General features: G+C 37.4%; 1 protein-coding gene across 1 annotated transcript in view; it reads left to right on the top strand.

Moving 5' to 3' along the window:
• The window catches only part of NF1 (neurofibromin 1), a 230,024-nt gene that overhangs the window by 104,491 nt on the left and 98,415 nt on the right, over positions 1-27,118 (top strand). The window contains exons 21-31 of the mRNA XM_023759565.1: positions 1,471-1,911; positions 2,296-2,435; positions 2,700-2,822; positions 3,258-3,341; positions 4,144-4,260; positions 4,806-4,987; positions 5,104-5,315; positions 8,143-8,304; positions 8,439-8,542; positions 10,262-10,397; positions 22,930-22,992. Of these exons, the coding sequence (XP_023615333.1) occupies positions 1,471-1,911; positions 2,296-2,435; positions 2,700-2,822; positions 3,258-3,341; positions 4,144-4,260; positions 4,806-4,987; positions 5,104-5,315; positions 8,143-8,304; positions 8,439-8,542; positions 10,262-10,397; positions 22,930-22,992 (1,764 nt within the window). The remainder of the gene's footprint in view (positions 1-1,470; positions 1,912-2,295; positions 2,436-2,699; positions 2,823-3,257; positions 3,342-4,143; positions 4,261-4,805; positions 4,988-5,103; positions 5,316-8,142; positions 8,305-8,438; positions 8,543-10,261; positions 10,398-22,929; positions 22,993-27,118) is intronic.

The raw sequence follows: 27,118 nt of genomic DNA, 5'->3' as shown, positions 1-27,118 counted from the left end.
GGCTCAAGAGCTGAGACTGGATTAAGGAGATGTCTAAGTGATACTGGATTCATATTCTTGATGAGTGAAGGAAATAAGTCATGTATATACCAATTAGAGTGTTTCAGCCCAAATGCTGTCAGTATGCTGAGTTCTCAGGTCCCTTCCACTGCCAAAAAATGGAGAATCACTTGGCACTGTTTGATAATCTCAATATGTAAATTTGGTCAGAATATGTGCCTCTTTCACCTTGTTGCTAAGCCAATCTTTAAGTTCTTTTGCAGTGGACGTTTCTGTGTCTGATACCATGATTCATTACGGCATACATCATTGACCGTGTGAAGTTGATTTTGTTGTATGACTTAGTCCAGCCATCCTCGTAGTCAAAGTAGGTGATACAAAGTACTTAACTACAAGATGTAGGCTTTCTTTATCAAAGCATAATGTTGTATCCAGTGGTTCTTTCATTGTGTTTCACATTAAGTCAGCCAGTTGCAAGCCACACCCTGTGTTAAGTCCTGATCAGAGAACTTGCTGAAATACCTGATCACATAGGTCCTAAAAGGGATAATGTGCTGCACAAAAGCAGGGATATATAGCCATATTCTAATAATAGATACAATTGTATTACATGCAAGTGCTATAAAAAATGGCAGCGTTTCAGGACTTCCATATTCAAATCCTTCATAAGAGGCCATTTTCCTCACAAAACAAACATACATAAGAAAGTAGTGCAATGGTGCTTCTATATCATTCATACCACAGAATACCTCAAATATATTGCTTTCTTGGGTTAACATATTTACTGTACTAGGATGAATATTATACATGTAAGCAGAATATAAGGGAAATTGAATTTGAAAATTTGCCACACATAGTAAGAGTTTTTCCTTCTCATCTGTATTCCATAAATTAAAAGGATCAGAAAATTGAAGATTTCTCCTCAGATTAGAGTGTGATTTTTTCTGTTGATTTTTGTCTTCCTGTACTTTCTTCGTTACACTCTTTCTGTAGTCAGAGGTTCTTCTGCTTGATTACTCTTATCTTGCCATGTGGAATCTGTGTTAATAGTAGTACAATGTTTCAAGCTGGCTACAATAGAGCACTTGAACTTGGGGAGCCACTAAGTTAATAAGTGAACCCACTACTTGGGTAAAAATCTCCAAATGCTTATATTCCTTGAAGCAGCATAGATATTGCTTGTGTGTCCAGGAATTGATACAGCAAATATTTTGAAAATACATTCCTTTCTGAGCTGTAGTCATCACCACCTTCTGTATCTGTATCTCTGTTTATTGTTACCCTCAATTCTATAAGGCTCACCCTCCCTCAAGAAGTAAGACACCTTGATGTGACTAGAGTGAAAACTTGGATTTTTTAAATGTAAAATATGTTCTTTTGTCATGGAAGAATTGTTGGATAAAAAGTAATGTCAAGTCTGTCAATCAATTTAGGATGAATTAACTTTTCCCATAAAAATTTTGTGTTTAGGCTGCTGAAAGCCTTCACAAGACCATTGTTAAGAGGCGAATGTCTCATGTGAGTGGAGGAGGATCCATAGATTTGTCTGACACCGACTCCCTACAGGAATGGATCAACATGACTGGCTTTCTTTGTGCTCTTGGGGGAGTATGCCTGCAGCAGAGAAGCAATTCTGGCCTAGCAACCTATAGCCCACCCATGGGCCCAGTCAGTGAACGCAAGGGTTCCATGATTTCAGTGATGTCCTCAGAAGGAAATGCAGACACACCTGTCAGCAAATTTATGGATCGACTGTTGTCCTTAATGGTGTGTAACCATGAGAAAGTGGGACTTCAGATAAGGACCAATGTGAAGGATCTGGTGGGTCTGGAATTGAGTCCTGCTCTTTATCCAATGCTGTTTAACAAATTGAAGAATACCATCAGCAAATTCTTTGACTCACAAGGACAGGTAAAGTGTGCTCTGCTTAATTTTTTACCTTTCCCTATGAATAGAGTGACTTATTAAAATAACGGAGCCCTTTTGTTTATTTAGTAAATTTTGGCATGAACATTCACTCACAAGTCTTAAAAGAAATAGGCAGAAAATTACATAAAAAAAGAATTCTCTAATGTGGGATCAGTTTGCTATTTAGGAACTCTAGTGTGTGGGTGTGCCTGGGGTTATGAATATCTTAGCTATGGGTATGAGTGTCTATTCATAGCTCTGTGCCTGTTTGGATATATGCCTGTAGGTGCATTTCTGCATATGTTAGACATTTAGATCAGGCAGCTTCTTATCTCTCTGATCTGTCTACTGTGCATTGACTCCAGATGTATTTTGTTCCTTGTATAGGTTTTATTGACTGACACCAATACTCAATTTGTAGAGCAAACTATAGCTATAATGAAGAATTTACTAGATAATCATACTGAAGGCAGCTCTGAACACTTGGGGCAAGCTAGCATTGAAACAATGATGTTAAATTTGGTCAGGTAAGCATTCTATTGAAATGTAGCAGAAATACATTGGTATTAGTAGTTATTAGTGAAGTAATTTGCCATCCTTTTCTTTATTGCTCCCAAATTAGGGTGTGACAATAAGGTAACCAGAAGTTATGTATGTTCTCTTATAAATAAAATAAAAATCTTGTAGCTTTTATAGTTACTTTTAGTAATTTTACGTAGAGATTAAAGCATTTAGAAAACCTCTTTTGTTTATATCTGATTTTTTTTTTGAATGTTTCTGTGTCCAAATAGATATGTTCGTGTGCTTGGGAATATGGTTCATGCGATTCAAATAAAAACGAAACTGTGTCAGTTAGTCGAGGTAATGATGGCAAGGAGAGATGACCTCTCATTTTGTCAAGAGATGAAATTTAGGTGAGTTCTTAAAAGAACAATCCAGAGTCTTCTAAATCTTATTATTTTAAATGAAGTACAGGAAAATGGTAGGTACCTGGTTATTATGGGAAGCGGGGGTGGAGAGTGGGAAAGGAGCATTTTACGTGTCAGTTTTTCTCCATGTCTTTTTAAATTTCCCAAAGCTTTGTGCCCATGACAGCGCTCCCTTTTTCAAAAATTACACTATCCTTGAGCTAAGAATTTGATTCTGTTTCCAAACAGATACATAGCTAATTATAACATGGAGGTTCAGTATCCAAGTCCCTTCTGTTAGGTTTGTGAGAGCAGTATCTCTTTTAGAAACTTGTCATGTTTCCTGGGTTATTTGGCACATTGTGTGCACTATTTAAAAAGGTGTTTGTATGACTTTTAAAAATTTGTTTGCTTTTTTTTTCTCTCTCTACCATTCTATAGGAATAAGATGGTAGAATACTTGACAGACTGGGTTATGGGAACATCAAATCAAGCAGCAGATGATGATGTAAAATGTCTTACAAGGTAAAAAAGAGAATGACCTTAAGTATCAGCAGGTTTACTCTAGGCATTAGTACTACTTCATTATAGCTATTATACATACATTTTATGTGTAATGAAATTATTTTTCTGGATATCAAGCTCTTGCATTTGAATTACATACTTTTTTTGACTAAAAGACTTAAAGTAAAAAAATGTGAGAGTTTTGTTTGGAAAGTTAGTGTTGCATATTTATGAAGGATACAATTATTGGAAAATAAATTATTGGAAAATAAAATATGTAAAGCCTTAAATTGTATTTATTTTATGGTTAGATAAAAATCTTGTAGCTTTTATAGTTACTTTTATGTAATTTTACTTAGAGATTAAAACATTTAGAAAATCTCTTGTTTACATCTGATAAATGTATTATTTGTTAATAATTAGTTGTTTTGAGTCCTTTTAAAGCTAATTAAGTTTGCTCTAATGACAAGTATTTATTGCCACATATTAAAAAATAAGTAATCACTGTGAACTGCATAATAACCATTTACATGTATTACTTTGGCCAGACTTGGTTTTGAAGTGCATTCTCTTGATTTTAAGGTAGTCATTTTGCCAAAATTACTTTGTAGAAAGTTATTGTCACCCTCTCCTAAACTTGAAATGTTTTTGTATTCTGGAGTCTGCATATTAACTCATATCATTTAGGTTTTCCTAATAAGGTATCTAATGAAATAGGTAGCTCCTAAAGTTTGTGTCTGTTAGGAAGAAATTTATTTGAGGGGATGGTGGGGTGGAAGAACCTGAAAAACTTATTATGGTCTCTAAATATTTTTTTCTTCAGAGATTTGGACCAGGCAAGCATGGAAGCAGTAGTTTCACTCCTGGCTGGCCTTCCGCTGCAGCCTGAGGAAGGAGATGGTGTGGAACTAATGGAAGCCAAATCACAGTTATTTCTTAAGTAAATTTCTGTTACCAAAAACACAAAGCAAAAAACAAAGTCCCACACAACCAAAGAAAGAAAGTGTGATCAAAGTGATAAATTGTTATATTTAGAACATGGACATCATTGCTTTGGTATTACGGCCATCAGCTGCTGTCTCATAAAATATAACACATGCATGAAGCAATATTCCCTGTGTCAGGAGTGGGATAGGAAAACAACTGTGTTTTGTGATTTTTAAAGAAAATTATCTGACCAGTGACTTTTTATTGGCAGTAAAACCCAGATCCCCTATTTGGACCATTAATTTTATATGCTAAGCATTAAAAGTGATGTACTTACATTGCATCTATTTGGAATATATACTGGGCTTTGTCAGGGCAAAATCATATTCAACAGAGCACACTTCATAATGAGCCACACTAGCTGATTATCCCAAGACTGGAGAGTAGCAGATACTCAAGAAACACTCATGAAATACACGTGATGATTTCAGAATGTCTGGTTAGTTTTCTGGTTGATGTGGCCTTCACAGTATAAGGGTCAGTCTTTTTATTTCTCAGGTATTTCACATTGTTTATGAACCTTTTGAATGACTGTAGTGAAGTTGAAGATGAAAATGCACAAACAGGTGGCAGGAAACGTGGCATGTCCCGGAGGCTGGCATCATTGAGGCACTGTACAGTCCTTGCAATGTCAAACTTACTCAATGCGAATGTGGACAGTGGCCTCATGCATTCCATAGGTGAGATAAAATGAGAGCATATGGGAATTTAAAACTTAGAGAATTGGCATATACGACGAGTAAAATTATTTCAGCAAGGTCATGTTAGTAAATTTGCATCTATCTGTCTATATCAGGTTTAGGTTACCACAAAGATCTCCAGACAAGAGCTACATTTATGGAAGTTCTGACTAAAATCCTTCAACAAGGCACAGAATTTGACACACTTGCCGAAACGGTGTTGACAGATCGGTTTGAGAGACTGGTGGAGCTGGTCACGATGATGGGTGATCAGGGAGAGCTCCCTATAGCTATGGCTCTGGCCAATGTGGTTCCTTGTTCTCAGTGGGTAAGTTCATTGAAGGTGGAAAAGAAAAGTGCCTGCCACATAGCAGATGGTTCAGAATTCATTTGTTCAGTGAATGTTTATTGAATGAATTGCTGAAACTTTAGCGCTGGAAGAGACTTCAGATATTATTTGAGTGGTTTTCAGCTGTGGGGAAGTGGTTGGAGCTTAGTCCTCACTAGTATTCTTACCTTAAGTATGAGGATCATACCGATCCACACATTTTAAAGTAAAATTCGGACTTCTGACCTGTCCTACTGAAAAACTCCATTTAAACACTGATGAAAAGAAAATTAAAACCACTGATCTGGTCTGGTGTCTTCATATACTAACTGAGGTAATTAGTGTTAAATCTCATATTTAGTTGTTAGTAATGCTAGCACTAGAATTCAAGGCTTGTGCCTGTTTACTATCCCCAATTCTTGACTCTTTTTCTGTAATGCATTTTACAATTTTTAAAAAATTTAAGCACTCTTATTTGCATTTGAAATTCTGATGGTGCGTGTTTTATTTATATTTTATTTATATTTATTTTTTAATATATTTTTATTGATTTCAGAGAGGAAGTGAGAGGTAGATAGAAACAGCAATGATGAGAGAGAATCATTGATCGGCTGGCTCCTGCACGCCCTCTACTGGGGATCGAGCCTGCAACCTGGGCATGTGCCCTTGATTGGAATCGAACCTGGGACCCTTCATTCTGCAGGCTGACGCTCTATACACTGAGCCAAACCCTCTAGGGCTGATGTTGCATATTTTAAACACTGAAAACATAATGTGGCTATTTGAATTCTTAATAAAAATTTTCCTAAAACCATATCATTCTTAATAATATATGCTAAAAATTTGGGAAGGAATTCCCTTTCCATGTTAAAAAGATGCTTAGTTTATATTGTACCAAAAATGGTTTCAGTTTAGTAAATTATAACTAATATGGTAATCTGTCATTGCCTGTAAATTTCTGCTATAAAAAGCTATAGGATCTTATTCTTCATACTTAAAAGTAAAACTCAAATTCTGGCTCTACGCTACCTGGCCCTACCTCATCTCTGACATCATCATATGCCATTTTCCTTTTTTTTAAAATATATTTTATTGATTTTTCACAGAGGAAGGGAGAGGGATAGAGAGTTAGAAACATCCATGAGAGAGAAACATCGATCAGCTGCCTCCTGCACACCCCCTACTGGGGATGTGCCCGCAGCCAAGTTATATGCCCTTGACCGGAATCGAACCTGGAACTCTTCAGTCCACAGGCCGATGCTCTAGCCACTGAGCCAAACTGGTCAGGGCCATTTTCCTTTTTATTCACCAAACTTAAACCACCCTGGCCATGAAACATGTTTGGGTTGTTTCCACCCTGCAGCACTCTTACTGCTGCTGCTACCTCTACTGCCTGGAATGCTTCTTCCCTGATCTCTTAAATGGCCGACTTCTTGTTCTTCAAGTTTCAGTTCAGATGTACTTTCTTAGCGAAGTCTTTTCTGACTATCCAATCAAAACCACACCCACAGTCATTCTGTCACATTACCTTGTTATATTTTCTTGGCAGCATTTATTCACTATGTGAAATAAATGTGTTTATTTGAGAACTTACTCTAAGTCTCTAGAATGTGAGCTCCGTGAGAGCAGAGACCTTGCCCCCTGTTCACTCCAAGCCTCTTCTCAGAATGTGTGGTTAAACATTGATTTATTATCACATCATTTTTCTTGAGTATACCCCAAAATACTTTACCATGGGCAATCATGAGGGTTATCATTTAGGTACTAGATAAGAATTAGCCATTCACCCTCACTTTGTACATAAATCTTGCTAATGTTTTGGTTCTGCATGTACCAGGTCTATTTGCTGATTTCCTCCTGCAAATCTTGTAGTCTTTTCATTTTTGTTGTTTCTCTGGCCCATATTCAGAAAACAGTGAGTTTCTCTGACCATATGAGAGCTCTTATGGTCACCAAAGTCTTATTCTTGCTCACTTTTTTTCTGAGAAAATCATCTGTGCATATCAAGCTAAACTCTTTGCCATCATCTTCTGTTAGGCATATAGGAATAGTCATCTATTATAGACATACTAGAGGCCCAGTGCACGAATTCGTGCATGGGTACCCGCAGTCCAATGCTGTCTGCAGCTCCTGCCTGCCGCTCCTGCTCATCCTGGCCCCACTGCACCTGCCATGGGCTCATGCCCAATCAGTCCCAATCGATCGGGAGAGGCTCGCATTGTTGCAGCAGTTTTCGCCAGCTGTGAGCCCTGCGTCTGGCGCCCTCCCAAGGGGAGTGGCCTGCGGGATCGGGCTGAAACGGGCTCTCCAACATCCCCTGAGGGGTACTGGATTGCGAGAGAGTGCAGGCCAGGCCGAGGGACCTCACTGGCGCATGATCGGGCCAGGAAGGGACCATGGGAGGGCTCCAGGGCGTGTCCAGCCCCACCTCGCCCAGTCCTGATTGGGGCCAGCCGGGGAAGGAAGCGGGAGGTTGACCAGCTGGGGAAGGAGGGCTCCAGGGTGTGTCTGACCCATCTCACTCAGTCCTGATCGCCTGGACCCCAGCTGCAAGCTAACCTACCGATCGGAGCATCTGCCCCCTGGTGATCAGTGCATGTCATAGCGAGCAGTTGAGCAGCTTGAGCATATCGTTAGCATATTATGCTTTGATTGGTTGAACAGATGACCAGTCACCGGACACTTAGCATATTAGGCTTTTGTTATATAGAATGAGCACAAATAAATGCCAGGAGGAAAATTAATCAGTCACCATTTATCTTGATTCAGTTTCCTGCATAAGAGAAAATAGGATTATCCACCCTAACACCATTTGTTTTGTTCTCAGGATGAACTAGCTCGAGTTCTGGTGACTCTATTTGATTCTCGGCATTTACTCTACCAACTGCTCTGGAACATGTTTTCTAAGGAAGTAGAATTGGCAGACTCCATGCAGACTCTTTTTCGAGGGAACAGCTTAGCTAGTAAAATAATGACCTTCTGTTTCAAGGTTTGTATCCATTCATCTGTTTTTTGTGTGAAGGTATGGCAATGATTTTGTACAGAATGTACAGAGCAAATATCCTCCGAAATGCAGGGTGCTTGAATCAGGCATAATAAATTCCTACTTGTGTATTTCTTTAGGTATATGGTGCTACCTACCTACAAAAACTCCTGGATCCTTTATTACGAATTGTGATCACATCCTCTGATTGGCAGCATGTTAGTTTTGAAGTGGATCCTACCAGGTTTGTCATCTTTCATCTACAACTGCTCTTCATTTTTTTCCCTACCACTACAATGGTAGATCCTTACCCTCACAACTTCTCCCCTTGATTCTTAAAATTAGTCTTTAGCCTGGCTGGTGTGGCTAAGTGGTTGAGCGTCGATTTATGAACCAGGAGGCCATGGTTCGATTCCCTGTTAGGGTCAGGGCACATGCCCGGGTTGCAGGCTCAATCCCTAGTAGGGGGTGTGCAGGAGGCTGCCAATCAGTGATTCTCATCATTGATGTTTCTATCTCTCCCTCTCCTGCTCTGAAATTGTTAAAAATATATTTTTAAAAATTAGTCTTTAATTATGAAAGTTGCATGCAAATACATTTTTCTTAAAAAACAATTGCAGTTATCATTAAAGGTGTCTATGACTACCATCTTGGAGATTTAGCACTGTTACTTTAATTTGTTTTTCTGTCCTTTTTCAATGCATTTGCATATATATATGTAGCTGTAGAAACTGTATATTATGTGAGTGCTCAATATAAATGGTAGCATATTGCTATATGGTTTTGCAACTTAATCTTTTTAATTGCAGGATTCTGAAGTGATGACTTTTGAGTTTCCCAAGCATTTATGTAATATGTAAATTAGCATATAAGTAAAAATTACTAATTAAAAGATCAAAAACAAAAATTCAATACTTACTTGGTAACAGCGCTAGTTTTTAAGGGGACAAAGATGAGTCCCCTTAAAGGAACTTCCTTCAAGGAGTTTACAGTTTAGTAAGAGATAAGACATATAACACGTAGTTAAGAGTGAGTTTCATAGGGGATGTGTTTTGAGAGTTCAGATTATGCCAGTTGGGGAGCCCAAGTAAAGCTTTGTGGATGTGATAGCCATTGGGTGAAATTTAAACCCAATAAATAGGCAGAATTATTATTACTGGGTTATTGATGAAAAAAAATTGAGGCCCAGGGAAGTTAAATGTCTTGACCAAGGCCATAGAGATCATTGTGGTAGAGCTGAAATGTGTAACATATTTTATAAGTAGCATTTCACGTAAAATAAACAGATCGGTCTTTCCTGGGTAAACCTGACACAAAAGTCAGTCTGTTTTCTGAATTTCTACCTTTAATCACAACACCAAGACTTTAGAGATCATATTGAATTGGCAACCCTGATTGAATGGGGGCAGTAATGGAGTATACCAGGCATGTGGAGACATGAGAGGTCACCAGAATGACGTGATTGGGACAGTGATGGTGCCATTGACAGCATGGGGAGCAGCACAGGGTAAGACAGAGTAGGAGAAAAGATCAGTTAATTTTGAGCAAACTGAATTTTAGATACTGGTGGGAGAGACACCTAGCAATTAGAAATACCAGGCTGGATATGAAAGGCAGTTCAAAATAGGGGAAACATGAATGACTACAAAATACATGAAAGCGTGTCTAACTTGACCAGAAGTCATGGAAATAAAAGTTAAAAACATGAGATGCCCTTTCGTACCTACTAGATTGGCAAAAAAAAAAAGAAAAAAAAGAAATAAAAATCACATACTGAATTTGTAAGAATATAATAAGAATTTTAATACACAATTTGCAAAATTTCTTTTTTTATAGTTGGCTTGTTCAAGAAGCCAACAAAGTCCAAACATTGTATTTGGCTAATTTGGCTGAATATCTCAAGTAGTCTCTTTTAAGGAGTGTGTTTGTTTGTTTTTAATTTATTTGACTTTTTTTTTTGTAGGTTAGAACAGTCAGAGAGCCTTGAGGATAACCAGCGAAACCTCCTCCACATGACTGAAAAGTTCTTCGATGCCATCATCAGCTCCTCCTCAGAATTTCCCCCTCAGCTTCGAAGTGTGTGCCACTGTTTATACCAGGTATGCTTAAGGTTAGAGATTACCATTATTGATCAAAGCTAAATTAAAAAGAATGCTTTAAAAAAAATGCTTTACCAAAGAGGAATTTAGCTTTTGATAGTGGGTGATTAATAATACTGAGTCAGTTTAGAAGGATAAAGCATTAAAAATTGTTGAAATCGGCTTTGAAAATAACAAATATTAGGAGACAGTTTGAAGAATTTTAAGGAGGTTCTTTAAAATAATAATTTTTTCTTGTATTGAGAGCAAGTTTAAGATGCACCAAATAATGAGATATATTATGCAATTTTGTATGCTATCTTTTGCCTATATTACTCATAGGTTCTTTAACATATGAAATAGGTTTACTACCTGCTTTTTGCATTGTGAGGCTTGATCTATAATTTTGATTTCTTCATTAAGACATAATATTTGCCTGGCTGGCATGGCTCAATGGTTGAACTGTGAACTAGGAGGTCACAGTTCGATTCCCAGTCAGGGCATATGCCTGGGTTGCAGGCTTGAATCCCCAGTGTGGGGCGTGTAGGAGGCAGCCGATCAATGATTATCTCTCAACATTGATGTTTCTATCTCTCCCTCTCTCTTCCTCTCTGAAATCAATTAATAAAAATATATTTTTTTTAAAAGATAAAATGTTTTTGTGTCAGATTTTCCCAGGAAAGACTGATCTGTTTATTTTATGTGAAATGCTACTTAGAAAATATGTTGCACCATCATTTAGATCCAGTTACTAGATTTTTTAACACTAGCACTATAAATAATTGCCTCTGAGTTCAGATGTCCACAGTCATTCCTACTTGTTGAGGAAATTAAGTCTTTATTCTTTTATGGTTTCCACTGTGTTTTTGAATTGCATATGCATTCATTCCAAAGGAAATTAATGCAAATCCACTTAGCCTGTTTAAACTGTGATTCTGGAAGAAACATTAATAGGTCTAGAGTTAGGGACTCCTGGAGAAAGAATTTATGCTTTTACCAAACCCATGCCTTTCTCTTTTAATCCTCAACCGAGGATATGTTTTTATTGATTTTAGAGAGAGAGGAAGGGTTAGAGAGTATGAAACATTGATTTGAGAGAGAAACATTGATTGGTTGCCTCCCTCACTCGCCCTGTCTGGGGGGTCAAACCTGCAACCTAGGTATGTTCCCTGACCGGAATCAAACCTGCAACCTTTTGGTGTACAGACGACACTCCAACCCAGCAGTCGCCAACCTTTCGGACCTCGCGGACCGCTGCTTCAAAGGTTTCCTTAAACCAGCGGTCACCAACCTTTCGGGCCTCACGGACCACCAGTGATCCGTAGACCACCAGTTGGCAATCACTGCTCCAACCAACTGAGCCATCTGGCCAGGGCCAAATCCCATGCCTTGTGTCTTCTTTCTTTTAAGAGTCATTCTCATCCATTTGTTTTTTAGAATAGAGCTTTAGTTGCTTAGAGACATTAGTAAGATCACCGAAATTACCATTTTCAGGCTTTATTTATGTCAGATAAAAATAGAGTTTAAGCCAAAAATAGTAAAAAGAGTCAAAGAAGGTCATGATGTAATGAAAAACGGGTCAATACATAAGAAAATATAGGAATTGTATATTTATGTGCCTAACATTGGAGCACCTAAATATGTAAAGCAAGAAATAACAGAGCTAAATGGAGAAATAAACAGTAGAACAATAATAGTTGGGTAATTTATCCCACTCTCAACAATGGATAAATCATCTATAGAATCAATAAGGAAACAGCAGACCTAACAGATACATATAGAACATTCTGTCCAACAACGCCACAATACACATTCTTCTCAAAGACACATAGAATATTTTCTAGGATAGATTATATGTTAGGCCACTAAACAAGTTTTAGCAAATTCAAGATCGAAATCATAATGAGCAAGTATTTCTTTTGACCACAATGACGTGAAACTAGAAATAAATAATAAGAGGAAAACTGGAAAATTTATGAACACATAGAAGTTAACATTCTCCTGCCCTAACCAGTTTGGCTCAGTGGATAGAGCCTCGGCCTTCGGACTGAAGGGTCCCAGGTTCGATTCCAGTCAAGGGCATGTACCTTGGTTGCAGGCACATCCCCAGTAGGGGGCGTGCAGGAGGCGGCTGATCGATGTTTCTCTCTCATCGATGTTTCTAACTCTCTATCCCTCTCCCTTCCTCTCTGTAAAAAATCAATAAAATATTTTTTTTAAAAAAAGAAGTTAACATTCTCCTGAACAGTCAGTAGATCAAAGAAGAAATTAAAGGGGAAATAAAAAAATTTCTTGAGATAAATGACAATAGAAACACAACATAACAAAACTTGTGGGATGCAGCAAAAGCAGTTCTAAGAGAGAAATGCATAGCAATAAATACCTTCATTAAAAAGCAAGAAAGATCCCAAATAAACAACCTAACTCTCTACCTTTAGGAACTAGAAATAGGGGTTTTGGGAGATGCTTAGCTCATTAGGATGGAACCCTCATGAATGAGATTAGTGCTTTTATAAAAAAGACCCCAGAAATCTCCCTTGCCCCTTCCATCATATGAGGACACAGCGGGAAGATGGCTGTCTATGAACCAGGGTTCTCATCAGATATTGAATCTGCATGTGCCTTCATCTTAGACTTTCTAGCCTATAGAACTGTGAGAAATATTTGCTGTTTAAGCTTAAAAAAAAAAGACTGAATCAGGGCGAAATAGAAAATCTGAATAAAACAATTACTAGGGAGGAGATTGAATCAGTAATCAAAAATCTCTCATAAAGAAATGCCCAGGACCAGATGGCTTCACTGGTGAATTTTACCCAACAATTAAAGAATTAACACCAATCCTTCTCAAACTCTTTCCAAAAATTTAAGAGGAGGCAACACTCCCAAACTTATTTTACAAAGCCAGCATTATCCTGGAGAAAAAAACAAAAACAAAAAACAAGAACAGCCCTAGCAGTTTGGCTCAGTGGATAGAGCATTGGCCTGTGGACCAAAGGGTCCTAGGTTCAATTCAGGTCAAGGGCACATACCTGGGTTTCAGGCTCGATCCAGTGTGCAGGAGGCAGCCAGTCAATGATTCCCTCTCATTGTTGATGTTTCTATCTCTCCCTCTTCCTTTCTCTCTGGAATCAATAAAAATATATTTAAAAAACAAGCAGACAAATAAGAACACCCAGAAACTGAATATATATGCAAACATCTACACTAATAAAAGAGAAACATGCAAATTGATATCACTCCTCTACACCCACCAGCCAATCAGGGTGAGTATGCAAATTAACCCAACAAAGATGGCGGTTAATTTGCATATGCAGGCGCGGAGCGAAGACTTAAGACTCCGCCTGAGCGAAGACTGAAGATGACTGAAGAGGCTTGCCTTCTCTGCTGCGGCCAGAGCAGAGAAGCCTCGAGGCTTGGCTTCTCCGCTGCGGCCAGAGCAAAGGCCTTGGTCCCGGGTGCCGGAGGAAAACCGATGCCGGCAGCCAGGGGAAGGAAGGCCTATTGCACGAATCATTTTGTGCAACGGGCCTCTAGTTCTCAATAAAATTCTAGCAAACAGAATTCAGCAGCACATTAAAAGGAAGTTGTGTGTGTTCCTGAGATGCTAGGATGGTTCCACATATGTAAATCAGTGTGATATATCACATTTTAAAAAATATTTTTTTATTGATTTCAGAGAGGAAGGGAGACGGAGAGAGAGTTAGAAACATCAATGATGAGAGAGAATCATTGATTGGCTGCCTCCTGCACGCCCCCTGTTGGGGATCAAGCCCTAAACCGGGCATGTACCCTAGATTAGAATCGAACCTGGGACCCTTCAGTCTGCAGACCAATGCTCTATCCACTGAGTCAAAACAGCTAGAGCGATACATCACATTTTTAAGAAGAGAATCATATGGTCATCTCATTAGCTGCAGAAACAGCATTTGACAAAATTCAACCATTATTCATTGATAAAACCTCTTAAAAATTAGGCATAGAGGAACATATCTCAACATAATAAAGGTCATATAGGGCAAGCTCATAGCCAATATCATATTTAATGCTGAAAGGTTGAAAGCAAGGGTGCCCACTCACCACTCCTGTTCAGCATAGTACTAGAAGTTCTAGCTAGAGCAATTGAATAAGAAAAAGAAATAAGCCCTGGCTGGTGTGGCTCAATTGTTGGAGCACTGCACTGTGCACCAGGCACATACCTGGTTTGTGGGTTCACTCTCCCCTCCACCGTGTCCATTGGGGCATGTGCAGGAGGCAACCAATCAATGTCTCTCTCTCTCTCACATTGATACCTCTCTGTCTCTCTCTCTCTCTCTCTCTTTCTCTCTTTCTCTCTTTCTCCTTACCCTCCCTTCCACTCTCTCTGAAAAGCAATGGAAAAAATATCCTCAGGTGAGGATTAACAAAACAAAACAAACAAAAAAAGAAATAGAAATAAAAGGTATCAGAATGGAAAAGGAAGGCATAAAATTATCTCTATTTGCAGATGACATGATTTTATATATAGAAAATCCTAAAGGCAGCAACAAAATTGTTAGATCTAGTCAACGAGTTGAATAGAATTGCCTGATACAAAATTAATATACAAAAATCAGTAGTATTTCTGTGTATTAAAAATGAATTTTCTGGAAAAAAATCAATTTTATTTATAATAGCATCACAAACAATAAAATATTTAGAAAGAAATTTAATGAAGGAAATGAAAGATCTTCATACTGAAAACTCTAAGACATTGATGAAAGAAATCAAAGAAGACACAAATAAATGGCAAATATCCAAGTGTTCATGGATTGGAAGAATTAATGTGGTTAAAACATCAGTACTATCAAAGGCCACCTATAGATTCACTGCAATCCCTTTCAAGATTCCAAGGGCATTTTTTACAGAAGTAGAAAAAACACTCCTAAAATGTATGTGGAACCACAGAAGACCACCCCGCATAGCCAAAGAAATCTTGAGAAATAAGAACAAAGTAGGAGGCATCACACTTCCTGACTTTAATAAGCCTAAGATTATCTAGTCAACTAATATTTGACAGGGGAGCTAAGAATACTCAACGGAGAAAAGGCAGTCTTAAATAAATGGTGCTGGGGTAATTGGATATTTTATATGTAAGAGAATGAAACTGGGCCCATAGTTTACACCTCTCACAAAAATTAACTCAAAATGGATTAAAGACTTAAAGGTATGGCATGAAACTCTTAGGAGAAAACATAGGAATAAAGGTTTTTAACATAGGTCTTGGTAATGATTTTTTGGATATGAAATCTAAAACACAAGCAACAACAGAAAAACTAAACAAGTGCAATTGTACTGTACTAAAAAGCTTCCACACAGCAAAAGAAGCCATCAACAAAGTGAAAAGACAACTTAGAGAATGGGAAAAAATATTTGCAAATCATATATCTGATGAGGGGTTTATATTAAAAATATATAAAGATCTCATACAAAACTCAATAACAAAACAAACAAATAACCTAATTAAAAAATGGGCAAAAGACCTGAATAGACATTTCTCCAAGAGGTATATGAAAGGCCAACAGGTACATGAAAAGATGCTCAACATAACTAGTCATTAGGGAAATGCAAAGGAAAACCACAGTGAGATATCACCTCACACCTGTTAGAATGGTCATCATCACCCTCGCCGGTTTGGCTCAGTGGATAGAGTGTTGGACTGAAGGGTCCCGGGTTCAATTCTGGTTTGAAGGGCACATGCCCAGTTGCAGGCTTGATCCCCAGCAGGGGGTGTGCAGGAGGCAGCCGAGCAATGATTCTCTCTCGTCATTGATGTCTCTATCTATCTTTCCCTTTCCCCTCCTCTCTGAAATTAATAAAAATATATTTATTTTAAAAAAAGAATGGTCATTATCAAAAAGTTGAGATTAACAAACACTAATGTGGATATGCAAACAAAGAAATCCTTTTGCCCTGTTGGTGGGGTTATAAATTGGTGCAGCTACTATGGAAAACAGTATTGGAGGATCCTAAAAAAAGTGGAAATATAACTGCCATATGATCCAGCAGTTCCACCTCTGGGAATCTATATAAAGGCAACAAAAACATTAAATTGAAAAGATATCTGCACTCCCATGTTTATAGCAGCATTATTTGCAATAGCCAAGAAACGGAAACAACTTAATGTTCATCAGTGGATGAATGGATGAAGAAGTTGTTTTATTTTATTTATATATATATATATATATATATATATATATATATATATAATGTATATGTATATACATATACACACACATATATATATATCCTATCTAATAATAGACAAACATGGTAATTGACCGTACCTTCGCTACACCTCCCATCGGCTAATCAGCGCGATATACAAATTAACCGCCAACAAAGATGGCGGCTAATTTGCATACTGCAGGCAGGGCGGGACAGTGCCATCCTGCCTGCCCTGCTGCCATCGGGGCCTGCTATCTGCGACCTGGGGTGGTGGGCGTCCGTGTGCGACCCGACCCGGGGCGGCTGGGCAGGGCAGCAGCGATCGGCCAGCCCGCCCGGCCTCCATCTGGGCATCCCATGTGCGACCCGACTGGGGTGGCTGGGCGGGGCAGCAGCGATCAGCCGGCCCGCCCGGGCGTCCTGTGTGCGACCTGACCCGGGGCTTCGCCCCAACCCCTGGATCGGCCCTGCCGTGTGCATGACCCAGGGAGGCGGGGCAGGCACCGAGGGATCGGGCCTGCCATCTGCCACCCGGGAGCGGGCCTAAGCCAGCAGGTTGTTATCTCCCGAGGGGTCCCAGACTGTGGGAGGGCACAAGTGGGGCTGAGGGACACCCTCCCTCCCCTGCCAGTGCACAAAGTTTTGTGCACCGGGCCTCTAGTGTGTGTGTGTGTGTGTGTGTGTGTGTGTGTGTGTGTGTGTGTGTATTTATATATATATATGAATAAATAAAATGGAATATTATCAGCAATAAAAAATGAGGCCCTAACCGGTTTGGCTCAGTGGATAGAGCATCGGCCTTCAGACTGAAGGGTCCCAAGTTCGATTCTGGTCAAGGGCATGTACCTTGGTTACAGGCACATCCCCAGTGGGGAGTGTGCAAGAGGCAGCTGATCGATGTTTCTCTTTCATCAATGTTTCTAACTCTCTAGCCCTCTCCCTTCCTCTCTGTAAAAATCAATAAAATATATTTTAAAAAACAACAATAAAAAATGAGGAAATCCTACCATTTGTGATAACATGGATGGCCCTTGAAGGCATTATACTAAGTGAAATAAGTCAGAAAACAGAGATACTGTATGATCTCACTTATTTGTTGAATCTAAAAAATACTGATAAAGAGATCAGACTTGTCAGGGGGAATTGGAATAAGGTGGTCCAAAGGTACAAATGTTTAATTATAAGATAAATAAGTACTAGGAATATAATGCACAACATGATGACTGAGACAATACTGCTGTATGATATATAGGAGAGTTTTAAGGAGAGTAAATCCTAAGAGTTCTCATCCCAAGGAGAAATTTTTTTCCTTCTTTATATTGTATCTGTATGAGAAGATGAATGTTAGTTGAACCTAAATCAAACCATTATGCTGTATGCTTTAAACTTATACAGTGATGTATGTCAGTTATTTCTCAATAATACTGGGGAGGGGCATGTAATATGTTTGTGGCAGGTTTTCCCAGGATAAAGCAATTTGTTTATTTTATGTAGAATGCTACTTATAAAATACTAGAGGCCCAATGCATGAAATTTGTACAATAGTAGGCCTCCCTTCCTCCGGCTGCCAGCACTGGCTTCCCTCTGGCCCCTTGGACCCGGGCTTCCCCCCAGCCACTGGCAGGCACCCGGGACCTGGGCTTCCCTTGCAGCCCCGGCTTTGTTTGGAAGGTCGTCCAGAAGGACATCCGGTCTAACTAGCATATTACACTTTTATTATTACAGATATTGCATCATTCAGATCACATTATTTGTCTATCTCACACTAGTACTGCAAGTAATGATTCTCATGTCCATAGTCATCCCTACTTGAGGAAATAGGTATTTGTTCTTTTATGGTTTCCACTGTGTTTTTCAATTGCATATACAGTTTCAGGAATTATTCACTCCAAGGGAGATTAATACAAATCCACTTATCCTTTTTTAACTGTGATTCTGGAAGAAACGTTAGTGGGTTTGGAGTTTGGGACAGGGGTGGGTATAGGGGAAAGAAATTATGCATTTACTAACACCAATGCCTTTGTGTTTCTATCTTTGCAGTTATCCCAGCCATTTGTTTTTGTTGTTGTTTTTTAAGCACAGGCTTCGTTGCTTAGAGACATTAGCAAGATCAGTGGAATTACCATTTTAAAAAGCTGTTTCAGGCCGCTCTGTGTGAAAATTGTCCTCATTCCCATTTATATTGATGTATCTGTGATATCTATAAAAAATTTTCATCATATACCTAGATTAGAGTCCCAGTGCATGAAATTTGGGCATGGGTAGGGTCCCTAGCAGCTGCTAGCCGGGGTCTCCCTTCCCCAGGCCATCGGACAGGGGGGAGAGGCCACAGGCGGTTGGCCAACCGGCCCCACCCCCTGGTCAAACTCCCAGTTGAGCTCCCAGTCAAGGGGACAATTTGCATATTAGACTTTTATTATATAGGTCTAGAGGCCTAGTGCACAAAATTTATGCATGGAGGCGGGAGGGAGGTTGTCCCTCAGCTCGGCCTGCACCCTCTCGCAATCCGGGACCCCTTGGGTAGGGTCCCTAGGCCTGGCCAGTGATCAGGGCCTATCGGAGCTTTCCTTCCCCTGGCTGGCCCCGCCCCCAACACTGCTTGCCATCTGTGCGGTGCTGCCTCTCTCCCCGTCACCGGTCACCTCCCTCTGTGGGCAACAGGCGTGGGGTGCGATTGTTTGACTGGCCTGGGCCCTCCCTCTGTGGGGTGATCGCTGGCCAGCCCTGCACACCCGCCACAGCGTCGCTGGCTGGTGGTCTGGGCCTCCCTCTGTGGCTGCCAGCCAGCTGGCCTGGGCCTCCATTTGTGGCGTGATCAATCACGGGGCTCCTCGATCGATCACCCAGCAGAGGGAGGCCCCACCCACCTGGCCTAGGCTCCGTGATCGTGGAGCTCCCGCCCCCATCGATTGCCTGCATGCCAGTGCGTGTCATAGTGTGGTCGTCTGGAAGATCATTCAGACGGTCGTTCTGCTATTCGGTCGTTCTGTCGATTTTCATATTACACTTTTATTATTATAGATGGTAAAGCATACTTAGCATTAAAACTCTCAACTTATCATGACTTTTTCTGCCTTTTCAAAATAGCTCAAGGAAGCCTAGGAGAATCCCACATAATTTTTTCAAATAGTTAAATCTCAGAATAGAGTGTGGTATAGTTATGACAAGAATACAGCTTAATACAGTGAATAATAGCCTCTCTTGGGCATTATTCAGATTTAGCTTTAAATCTAATTCAGTAATTCTGTTTGAAAAACAGATAAGACATAGGGCACACATGTAAAAAATAGTCCGGGTCAACTTCTTGTTGGCCTAGTACAGTGATGGCGAACCTATGGTACGCGTGTCAGAGGTGACACGTGAACTCATTTTTTTGGTTGATTTTTCTTTGTTAAATGGCATTTAAATATATAAAATAAATATCAAAAATATACATCTTTGTTTTACTATGGTTGCAAATATCAAAAAATTTCTATATGTGACACGGCACCAGAGTTAAGTTAGGATTTTTCAAAATGCTGACACGCCAAGCTCAAAAGGTTCGCCATCACTGGCCTAGTAGTAACTCTTTTCAGAGAGCAAATGAATTTCTAAAGTTGCAGTGACTTTGACTTTTGCTAGTTAAGAGTATTGACTACCTATTTGATTACATGTTCTAGTAGATTTCAGTGTACATTCTTCATGTAGTCGTTATCCTAAAAGAAAACATGCTTTTTGTATCATCAGCAAACTTGGAGTTCAATTTAAGACCATGCTTCTGATAAGGTGACAGGAACAGGGCTTAGCACTTAGTGAGTCCTTAGGAAATATTTAATGGAGGAATAAATTCCCTGATTCGTCCCACCCAAGTAAGCAAGATTCTAGGTAGCTTTCATAGTTAGCAAGGAAGGATAATAGTGAAAATAATTCAGAAAATAGAGGCAGGTGATAATTGGTGGCTTATTAAACACTATGTGTTGTGTTTTTTAAAGCAGTCCATAATAAAATACCCTGTGTTATAATAGACCTGAATTACCATATTTAAATTGCACATAAAATTATTCTCTTTAAGAATACTATTTAAATGTTGTGTCAGTGAATTTTTTGAAGTATTGGGTACACTTGTTGGAATATTGAGTGCTATGGAGCAAAGGTATACTATGTTATTTATAAATAAGTTGCTTTTTAAAAGTGACTGGTAACAGACAATTTACATTTACTAGTTAAAAATAAAGATAGGAATAAAAGCTTTGATCTTAAGATATTCTTCCATTGAATCTCCTTCCAAATGTAGTTTTCCCCTTAGTTTGCTCTTTTACTTTTATTCATCTTCCCTCTTTTAGCTTTTTCCTGCCCTTTTGATTTTGGCAGTAACATAATGGTATCTTTGTACTTTTATGGTCTGTTGGGAGGAATAGTAGTCGATTGTTTTTTGTTGTTGTTTTTTCCCCTATAATAAACATGGTTCCTGCTTTGGGACCTACTGGGGAAATTTTGAAAGCTAAGTGAGAATTATTGCTACCTAATAAACTTCTCTGAGCTTTCGCTCTTTTTAATTGAGTTCATATTTTTGACCGTTAAGCCTTTTCCAAGTCATGCTTTAACCAGATCTCTTATATGCTTTCTTGCTTAGTAGACTGGGTTAAGGTTACATGAGAAGAGCCAGATAACTGTGAACAGTGTAGATTTATAATTAAAGCATTTTCTTGTGTATTTACACTTTTCTTCCTGATAGTTTTGGAATAATGAGAAAATAATTTCCAGAATAGATATTCTTAAATTATGGTGAGAACATTCTGAGAAAGAGCTAAATATTATAATTCTAAATATTATCTTTTCTTAGTAAATCTGCTTCTCCAAACAGAAGTAGTTTACACAGATTTTTAACGCAATAAATGATAGTTACATACCATAATTTTAAAAAGTATATAAAACTGCATTTTTTATGATATATTTAGTTACTATTGGCTTTGTAGGTAGTCTAAGGTTTGTATGTACCAAAGCTCCATAAGAAAAGGACGGTGTCTTCCTATTTTACTGCTGCCTCCCAATGCCTAGAATGGTATCTAGCATGTAGATGCACAACTATTATTTGGGTGGATGTATGTACAGATGGATGAGCAAATGTCTAAGTAACTTTAAGCCTAAGTTATTATGGGTTATGGTATTGAATGCACATAATTTTTAGAATAAAATGCCATGTATGGTGGATTACATAATTCTAATTTGGTTTTTAAAATATTTTTAAAGTAATTGTTGTGCCTGGTCTAGTCCAATCAGGAGTATTTTAATTTAAAAATAACTCTTTGACCTAGTACAGTGGTTGGCAAACTCATTAGTCAACAGAGCCAAATATCAACAGTACAATGATTGAAATTTCTTTTGAGAGCCAAATTTTAAACTTAAACTATATAGGTAGGTACATTGTTATTAACTTAATTAGGGTACTCCTAAGGCTTAGGAAGAGCCACACTCAAGGGGCCAAAGAGCCGCATGTGGCTTGGGAGCCGCAGTTTGCCGACCACGGACCTAGTAGAAGCTTTGAGAGATTAAACTAGTATGTCTCTGTGGGTTTTGATGGTTTTTTCTTTTGGGTTTATTTTTTAAGGCCTTCTGATAAATGGTCAAATATGTAAAAAGTTTTAAGTAGCCTTACAATTTTATTCTATAATTTTCTCTGCAGTTTCTTCACTTTAATATTAATTAATGCTTATTTCTAGTTGAGCTGATAACATTCTTCTCCCAGATGTTGCAGAGCTTTTAACCTTCTCTGGTTAGAACTATTTTAGGAAGTAGCCTAGAAACAGAAAAATATGAAATTTTAAGAGTAATATTTCTTAGAGAGATTTTTTAATTCGGAATCTCTAAAGTGAATCTTTCTATTATATTTAGTCATTCAATGTTTATTTTTAATCAGTAGACTTTAAATTAAATGTCAGCTATTGAAAAAAGAACTTTAAGTCAATTGAAGGATACACAGAGAAGTATTTTATATCAAGAAAAAAAATCATGTAGACATGTTTTAATTGTGTGATCTATTTGTAATCAACATTTCCTATAAAATTTATCAAAAGCTAGGAATTAACTGAAATGTAAATATAAATATCCTCAAATCCACTTGGGGAGAGCTTTTCTGTGATTTATAGCCAGAAATAGTAGATATGATTATCTCAACATTTCTTGCTCTTTATTTAGTGCTTTGGCTTAAAAATGTATTAAAAATTTAAATCCAGAAATAAAATTCATCCCTCTAAATTCAGTTGATTTATAATTTTTTGTTGATTCCATTTGTGTTACATTGATCGTGTAATTTTATGTACAAGCCAACATTGTTTTTGTTGCTGTATGTAGTTGGTGCTGTGACTTGTTTGTGCTCATCTCTGTTCTGTAGGCAACTTGCCACTCCCTACTGAATAAAGCTACAGTAAAAGAAAAAAAGGAAAACAAAAAATCAGTAAGTTTGGAGAACTTTTTATTAGCTGTTTCTTTCAAAGCAAAACCAAAATCTTTTGCTGTTTGTTAAGAACATCTTCACTTCAGCCTATTTGACCTCCACTGTAAAATCATTCTACTAATTCTGGCACAAAATAGCTTTCATTTCAATTAACCCTGGAATTAAGTTACATTGAAACATTCTCTGTGTTCCTTTGGTTTGATTTATCCCAAAGGCATTTTGGGGGCATTTGTTACATTGGATATCTCTGGTTTAATTTTATTATTGTTATTTTTAAAAATTGTAAATGAATGCAAAAGAAACTTAATTTCAAGGCCTTAGGAAATGCTGACTGTCTTCATTCTTGCTTCTTATTTGAAGTGATGTGAGTGGTTTCTTTTTCTAGAAATGAAAGTTTTTTTTAATTGATAGAAGTATATGGAGGGGAAGTATCACTTTCTAAATTTATCTAAAAGTTGCTAAATTTTAATTTTTACTTTTGATATTTTTATCTAGACCATCCCAGCCAGAATTTAGATATTTGTGCTTAGATTATAAAAATCTTAAAAACCACTTTTACCTTAGAGAAAATCACTATTAAACTATTGGAACTGAGAACATACTACTTTTGAAATTAAGGAAAACTCATTGAGTCTATATTTGTAGAGAAATACCTCATTTTGCAAACATGATATGAATATACTTCCTGCTACTATGAATTTGCCTAATTTAAAAGGAAGAAAATTAGGGTAATCAAGATTATTTTTTTCCCATGAGTGAAATTTGTTCAAAATACAACATGCGTTCATTTAAAATTTGCCATTATCTGTCAGTATGACTTATTCAGCAGGCACTATATTTGTACATATAATCTAATAATTCTAGAGAAATAGGTAAAGGAAACCTTTAGGAGCCATGTAGGTAGTTAGCTTAAAAAGGTATAATTTAGAGTATATATCTGGTTTCATCTTTCATTCTGTGTTTAAGCTTTCCATATAATAATAAATTTCTGTTTTAAATTTAGAACTAAATTAAAATTTGGAAACATATGCTTTCATATCCATTCAGTATTCACTTTATGTTAAGTAAATTTGACCAGCTGTGAGAAAATGAATTGGGTTGGATGGCTATCTTGCTTAATAAAAACATTTCTTTCTAATGCTTCCGCCTTCTAATTCTCAGCATACATGGGCTTAACATAATATACACCATCATTGTTGAAATTAATTTGCTGTTTCTAACACTCTTGTTTAGTGTTTTACTAATGCCATTGTGTAGTGTATCACATAAATTAAAATTCAGGCTTTCTGTGTTTCTATCTAGAGCATGTTTTTTAGCCTTCCTAACATTACTTTATTTATTAAGATTTGTCTAAAATTGTTCCTTGAAATGTGTTTTGTTTTTTTTCCTACTAGTGTTATTTTCAGATTTTTTTGTTTAAGTGTCTTGAGTGACACCAATTTTGGAATGTGTTTCTCAGCACAGGTGATATGAGGTCCTCATGGAAACAAAGGGGATATAATTGGTAATTTGAGATATTTTAGAACATGTTCCAACGTATGAAGACAGTATAGTCAATATAAATTTAAAATGCTGATGTATGGAGTTATGGCTTAACAGAATCTAATGATCTTTTAAAAGCAAGCTTTCTTTTGGGGTATGTTTATCATGGATGGGAATATATAAAATATATAGAGAAGATTCTGGTTTCTGCTATGTAGCTGTATAGTTGTGTTATAGGAAATTCTGTTTTTTATACTCAAATATATAATGTATAATTGAGAAGTTAATTGCCTCCCTAACTCAGGTAATTAAATATGTAGAGGTAGCAATCCTCTTGCTGATGTATAGTTTATGACTGCATTTATTTGTAACATGTAGTTCAGTTTTCATTAAGGGGAAAAAGTCAACATTTGACTGAGAACTGGTTCCAGCATACAGGCTGGCCCAACTTTGACCTTTATGCAGAATATCTTTTGAATCCAAATTAGATTTTTACAGATTAAGAAAACAAATGAGTATATGTATATTATGAGATAAAACTACATTGGTGTTAATTAGTGGTGAAAGAAAGAAATATGTATTGATACTGATTATATTTTAACAGGTTTTAGTTCTAAAATCTAGTGATACTATCATCAGTGAGATACATAATGAGATGATACATGAAATAATGTGTGTTTCTGATGTGTGGATTCTTTGAGTTTTGAAATGAATTATTTTTGGAGATGTAGAAGATAGTGAATGTGTAGTACTTTTGTATATTCTCTTTTTGGGAAGTAATTTACTCAGATTTTCATTAAATTCTGAGACTGAGTAGTATTAAGTATAAATCAGGTATAAATGTGAGTCATATGTTAAAACTTCTTTGTCCTAGAGCAGTGGTCGGCAAACTCATTAGTCAACAGAGCCAAATATCAACAGTACAACGATTGAAATTTCTTTTGAGAGCCAAATGTTTTAACCTTAAACTATATAGGTAGGTACATTGTTATTAACTTAATTAGGATACTCCTAAGCCTTAGGAAGAGCCACACTCAAGGGGCCAAAGAGCCCCATGTGGCTCGCGAGCTGCAGTTTGCCGACTACGGTCCTAGAGAAAACCAGTAAATAGCTACTTTCAAAATGTATTTAAAAAGAACTCTCCATGTGCATGTGAGTTATTGATTTTTTTAAAGACACTTTCATAGCAGGTTAGTATTTTATAAATTAACTGGTTCTCTGGAAACCAAACTATCTTTTAGCTTTTAAAAACCATTTCAGGATTGATTTTAATTAATTAAACATAATATATATTGATTTTAAAAATAACAACAACAACCTATTTGAAGTTGAATATAAAACAGTTTTTAATTCTCTTCTTGCTAACTCACTCCTTAAAGGCTTTAAAATTTTGTAGGTTTGTTGACATGTTTCTTCTGTTTTAAAATTAAATTTGGGGGGTTCTAAAAGAACCTCTCAGTAGCAGTTGTGGTCTTTGAATATTCTGAAACGGTGTGAAGAATTTTGTCTGTGTGTAGTTATATGTTCATTTTTTCCTGTTCCTATTCTTTCAATGGTTAAACACTGTACTAGAGTGTGAAAGCACTTGAATATTCTTCTTACTTCTACTTCTAAAACTGTATTTCAGCTAAAAATAACTCTAAAACAGTATTTCGGTTTGAAAGCCATTCTACTAAGGCTGTTATATTTAGCTGCTTTCACCAGTTTCCCCTTATTTAAGTGTAAGGTTCTTCATGCAATGTCACTCCAAGTACTCTAACACAAGAAAAGCTTCTAAGATACATAGCATAAATGAAGGAGAGAATTCGTTATAACTCACCTTTGTTATCACCTCTTAACAAAGATTTTCTTTGGCTTAAAATATCATTTTCTACTTTTAGTAATTCCCGATCAGATATGATAGAAAAGTATTTTGAGCTTTTAGGCAGTGAATAAAAACACATTTAAAATGTATACCACCGAAGCACTAAAGGGAGTAGAATGAAATGAAATCATCCTTATTCTTTCCAGAGTTAATCTGGATTCAGTGGGCCTTGTAAATTCATAGGAGATGTATTACTTCATTGAGGCATTGTGAAGAACATCAGAGTTATGTGAGGTTCTGCACATAAATCCCTTTTCTCATTTCCCCCAGTATCCTTTGAAATGCAGCTTCGTCCCTGGAATCCCAGAATGCTGAATGGAGTGATGTGGCTTTGCCATTATAGTGGCTTTGCTTTAAGCAGCAGCTAGCCATACTAAGCAAGAAAGGTTGTATCTGTAAAAAATGTAAATTTCCAATTATTGGGGCTGAGCCGGTTTTATAAACTTTCTAAATCTAATCTATTACTTTACCTTCAAAGTAGAATGTTTATAAAGAGAAAATAAATTCATTTAAAATATTGGGCTCACATTGCTTTCCAGTGTGGCCAACCATTTCTTGAACCATATATATATATATATATATATATATATATATATATATTTGACAGAATTATAAATTGAGGTACACGTAGGGGTTCTCTTTTCTGCTGGTGGGATCCTTTTTTCTTTTATGTCCCAAGAATTCCCATTCTTCCATAGTTTAAATAATAGATAGGTCCTTATATTATAAAGCATTCTGATGAAGAAAGGAGCTGGCAATAATGTTACTTGTAAGTAAGTT

The sequence above is a fragment of the Myotis lucifugus genome, unplaced genomic scaffold (assembly GCF_000147115.1).
Source record: "Myotis lucifugus unplaced genomic scaffold, Myoluc2.0 scaffold_157, whole genome shotgun sequence".
In the NCBI taxonomy this organism is placed as follows: domain Eukaryota; kingdom Metazoa; phylum Chordata; class Mammalia; order Chiroptera; family Vespertilionidae; genus Myotis; species Myotis lucifugus.
The sequence above is the reverse complement of the archived record's forward strand: the minus strand, read 5'-3'. Positions and strand labels throughout refer to the sequence as shown.